The sequence below is a fragment of the Chaetura pelagica genome, unplaced genomic scaffold (genome assembly GCF_000747805.2).
Source record: "Chaetura pelagica isolate M959 unplaced genomic scaffold, ChaPel_1.0 scaffold210, whole genome shotgun sequence".
Lineage (NCBI taxonomy): Eukaryota > Metazoa > Chordata > Aves > Apodiformes > Apodidae > Chaetura > Chaetura pelagica.
The window spans coordinates 1,057,596-1,062,584 of NW_009951862.1; the positions used below are offsets into that span (position 1 = coordinate 1,057,596).

Here is a 4,989-nt window from a genome sequence, read left to right on the forward strand (position 1 = left end):
GTTGTGTGGGTATGGCCTGCTCCTGGCTGGGGGCTGGAGAGACACTGTCTGCAAGGCCACCTGTGCAGCAACAGGACTCCTGCAGGAATGTGTCGGAGAAATCCTCTTCCCATTTGTAGCTCAGGGCTTCCCGAGATGTTGGGAATGATGCTGGGCAAGGGCTTAGAGTGGGAGGTGCTGTTCAAAGGTGTGGACACAGGATGCCACAAAGAGCAGCCAAAATGCGTTGTCCGTTCTGGTGTGGTGCTGGTGGTGTGGAGTGGGCTGAATCAAAGGGTCTCTGTTGAGCTGAGGTCTGTAAGAGCTGAGTCCTCAAGTGGCAAAAATCCCTTTATTCAGTGCTACTGTTTCTTATGGTCTCTCTGTGTGACCACTCAGCCTCTTTCTTGCACTGAACAGAGGAAGAAATGAAATGAACCTTAATGTTGCGTATGTCTAGTTCTACCCACTTATCTTTACCTCTGGTTTTAAACAATCCATTGCAATTAAGATGGGTTAATGCCTTGAGAAGCACTTGCTCAACTAAATGATCTGTTGCTTTGAAGTGGGAGAGAAGCCCCCCCCCCACATTGTGCTTAAAGAAAGCAAAGAGACTGGTGAAGGTGGGAGATGTCAGCCCCTGTGAGGAGCGGGAGGTTAACCAGTCAGAAATCCCACTGACAATATGTTCTGGCAGTGATTCAGGGCTGCAACCTCAGTGTTTTTCATGTTGGCTGCATAATGTCAGCGTTCTGTCTGTCTCAGATCTGTTCCCACAACCATCTGAGCTGTTTGGAAGGTGTTGTTTAGTGATGTTGCTGCACAGATCGACATCAGGGACAGAAAACGACAACAGGTTTGCTCTGTTTTCATAGAAGTCCCAGGCCTTGCACTGAGGAGGGGTGTGCAAAAAGCTGCAACGCTGCACCAGAGATAGGAGTGTGAGCTGTGATTCACTGTGGTGTCAGCATTGTCACTGATCCAATATTAATCTGTAAATTCAACAACATTTGTAAATAACATGCAGAGAGAACACGTGCCTTTTTTTGGTCCATTTCTGCACTTCAGGAAGCAGGTAAGAGTCTGAATTTGGCAATAGATCTCAGCATACTGGGCTTAACTGCATGGAGGAGCCTTTTCTGGAGTAGCTTGAATGCTGCAGCCTGCCAAAAGGGAGAGTTGCCTCTTTGGTGGTGTTGTCCAAAGTGTCCAAAGCAGGACATCTGCACTAGGACCATCCTGAGTCCCATTTTTCCGTTGCATTTTGTGAGAAAGACTTGGTTAACTCTGCAGGAGATGAAAGGAATTTGGGTCATGTATATAATGGGGAGCAGCTCAGGTGAATCCTCCAGTGGAGTAGAAATATGATCCCTTTACTCCTGCAGTCCACAGGGATGACAGTCAACATGAAATAGGGTTGCCATTACATTGCCAAACATGTTTCTATTTTATTTTCTCTTAGATGCTGTAATTTCAAGCACTATGAGTTGGGAGCTGATAGAGGGACACAGCAGACACCCCCTGACACACACATATTTTTGTTTTCTTTTTTGGGAAGACAGACATTTTACATTACATGCTGGGAAAAGCTGGTTGTGAATTCCTTTCTAGCCACTGCATGTCTAACAGGGTTTCTTGCTGGACAGACTGTTGTGCAGACACAAGTAGAAAAAACCTTTTTTTGGGGAGAGGGTTTTCCTTTTCCATTGCAGTAGCTTCATTTAGGTGTTTGAAATAGGCTGTTTTAACCACAACATACCTCTGTGTGTAGGGTGGCAGGGAACCCTGGCTAAACAGCTTATTGGTTCAGACTGTGCAAACTTGTTTGTGGTTGTCCTGTAAAATTCCTACTGTTGGTCTTGTTTTGATTTGACACTTGTATGATGAGCCTGTACCCTGTAGGTAGAGTATAAGAAATCAATACCTTTGGGAGGGAGATGTAAGAGTTCTATCATGACAGCTGGGTAGCTTAAAGGTGAGATGTTTTAAGTGGTCCAATTTATTTGGGATTTCTATCATACTTTCCTCCCAGGTGTGCCTGTTTTCCCTCCAGTCTCTCTCCAAAAGGAGGAGCAGCTCTAATAATGCTGTTCTTCCAGCCTTTTCCCATAGTCTTCCCTTTCATTCTAAGTCAAAACAGCTCATTCCATGGATCATCCACCACACAGGAAGACAAAGACACTAGAGACCAAACCAGCGAGCACAGCAAAGGAGGAACAATCCATGCCCAGATGCTTGGCAACCTGGGTCCACTTTCTTGTTCTGCTTCCCCAGCAGCCATTCTCTTTGGCCCTGGAAATGTGAGGTTAACTGGGGGAGCACTGGTGGCCCCTGCTGAAAGGGACAACAGCAGATGTTCTCGTTCTGCTGGGGGTGTTATTTGAAGCATGAGGAGGTGGGGGGGTTACATGGTGGGATGCATGTGCTTGGGCTCTGTGCCCAGCCTGGAGCCAGTGTGGTGGGTAAGGAGCAGACCTGCTCCCATGCTGTGTTTGCCATCTGAAAAAAACACTTGGAACAAGTTAACTTGGATGTATTTTTAATTAAGGGAAGGAAAAACAGCTCCTGAAATTGAGGGAAGTGGCGAAGGCTCCACTTCCTGGCCCTTCTGCATTACCCAGTCACTAGCTCCTGATGATAAGGGAAGTGTTTATTGTGGCAACTCGTGACACAGCTCGTATCTTTAGGGGTGGAATGTGATGCTCTTAAACTAGCTGACAGATCAGACCTGAGCAAAGGCCTTTCTGGAGAAGGCTGGCAGCATCCTGGGAGAAGAGTTATTCCTACTTTTCTGACATGAGTGATGAACTTTCACTCTCCTGTACTCGACAAAGGCACGATGTGTAAAGGAGTTACAGTGCTCCAGTGCTGCCAAACACTCCTGAACAACACTCTGGCCAGATGGGAAGGAATGGGAAGTGGAACAACATGTCCAGGGGACAGAGATGGGCTGAGAATCTCACCTCCTGTCTGCCTCGCCTCGTCTTCTGAGTGACCCTGCAGGCATCAGCAGGCAGGTGCAAGGCTCACCTTTACATCCAAGAAAGCAAAACTAATGGTGGTTGCCCCCTGGCTCACGGTGGGTGTTGTTTTTGTGTGTTTCAGCTTATTTCTGCTCCCTGCTGACGGCCCTGGGCGTGACGGCGGGCGCGCATCGCCTCTGGAGCCACCGCTCCTACAAAGCCAAGCTGCCCTTGCGCATCTTCCTGGCTGCAGCCAACTCCATGGCTTTCCAGGTGGGCTTCAGGTTGCCTGTTCAGCTTCTTGGCCTCTGGGAAGCTTTGTCTCCTGTGCAAGGATTCCCCTCAGCTTAGAACCACTGAATCACCGAGGCTGGAAAAGCCCTTTAAGGTGATCAAGTCCAGCCTATGTCCAACACCCCCACATCTCCAGACCAGGGCACCAAGTGCCACATCCAGCCTGTCCTTGAACACCTCCAGGGATGGTGCCTCCACCACTGCCCTGGGAAGTCCATCCCAATGTCTGATCACCCTCTCCATAAGGAAGTGTTTCCTGATATCCAACCTAAATCTCCCCTGGAGCAGCTTCAGGCCAGGCCCTCTTGTCTTGCTGCTAGTTATCTGGAAAAACAGCCTGACCCCACCTGACCACAGCCTCCCTTCAGGTAGTTGAAAGTGATGAGGTCCCCCTTGGAGTCTCCTCTTCTCCAGGCTAACAACCCCAGCTCCCTCAGCCTCTCCCTGTAAGACTTCCCCTCTAGTCCCTTCACCTGCCTTGTTGCTCTTCTCTGGACTTGATCCAGCAGCTCAATAGAGAGCAAAAGAAAAAGAGACAGCTTAGAGACAGCATCATCATCATCATCATCATCATCATCATCATCATAGTATAGAAAAACATTTGCTGCTAAGTCACTCTGCCCCTCTCACCACCCACATAACAATATACTTTAGACAGCCCAGGAGCCACCACGACTGAAGGACTGAGCTGAACGTGCCCAGGTGAGGGGCTCAGCACCCCAGCAGTGTACCTGTGGCACAGGTCAGGCTCCACAATTCCCAGAACCAGCTGGGAACTTTTGTAAGGGTGAACTTGATGCAGATATGTCTGCATAAACAAGTGTCTTTGTCCACTCAGGCAGCTGGAGATTTTGACATGCCCAGAGAGGAGAGCACGTGTCCTCTCACTGTCTTAGTTTATCTCTGTTTTATGCAGCATTTTTCACCAGTAAAATGAAAAGACGTTTGCAAAGAACCCTATTACTAGCTTGGTACTTAATGATGGGCAATCTTAGACCTCCAGAATGTTTGTGTTAAACCCAGCTGGAGGTAGCAGTTAGGCCAAAGCCAGGACCTTCTCAGAGTGAATTTAGTCACTCCTTGGCCGTGCAGAACACAGAGGTGAACCCATAATGACATGAAACTGGAGCTTGGCTGCCATAACCTCTTGTGGTACCAAGTGTGTGTTGTGCCTTGAGTTTTCAGCTGTATCCCTTCAGTCTCTTTGGTTGACTTCTCATTCATGCACCTCAACAAACGATAGAGAGAGCCCCTTTTTCCACTTCTGTACTGGTCATTTATCATCTTTGATTTCTCTTTTTTTAATGTGGAAAGAATTCATCTTGTGAATCCCTCCTCAAACTAAAAAGAGCATGATGCTTTTGCATGACTATGTCCATTTTTACTATAACCTTCCTTTATCCTGACCCATATTCCAGCTGCCTTGAGCTGCTTAGTTCCTTGCAGAGCTTTACAAGCCTTTTGCTCAGCCTGCTAAACAACAGTTTTGAGAACCCTCTGGTACTGACTTCCTGTTATAGAGCTGATCTTACCCTTCATAAATAATGGAAACGAATTATGTCGAGCTGGTTGCTGTGAGCCTGCCTATTGGGATCACATTGCTTTCTGCTCCCTTGTTGCCATGGATTTTGCTTTTGGCTGAGGACATGGTGTGATTCTGAGGCAGGGAAGTACTTCAGAATAGCTTCAAGTCACCTTTGTGCCCTTTGCATGGAAAAGGAAACAAAAGGCCAGGTTGCTCCTGGTTACTCTG

At 47.7% G+C, this 4,989-nt stretch overlaps 1 protein-coding gene across 1 annotated transcript in view; it reads left to right on the forward strand.

Annotated features, from left to right (window-relative positions):
- Positions 1-135: 135 nt before the first annotated feature.
- SCD5 (stearoyl-CoA desaturase 5) overlaps positions 136-4,989 on the forward strand; it is a 17,472-nt gene continuing 12,618 nt past the window's right edge. Inside the window, exons 1-2 of the mRNA XM_009993879.1 lie at positions 136-187; positions 3,085-3,215. Coding sequence (XP_009992181.1) covers positions 136-187; positions 3,085-3,215 — 183 coding nt within the window. The remainder of the gene's footprint in view (positions 188-3,084; positions 3,216-4,989) is intronic.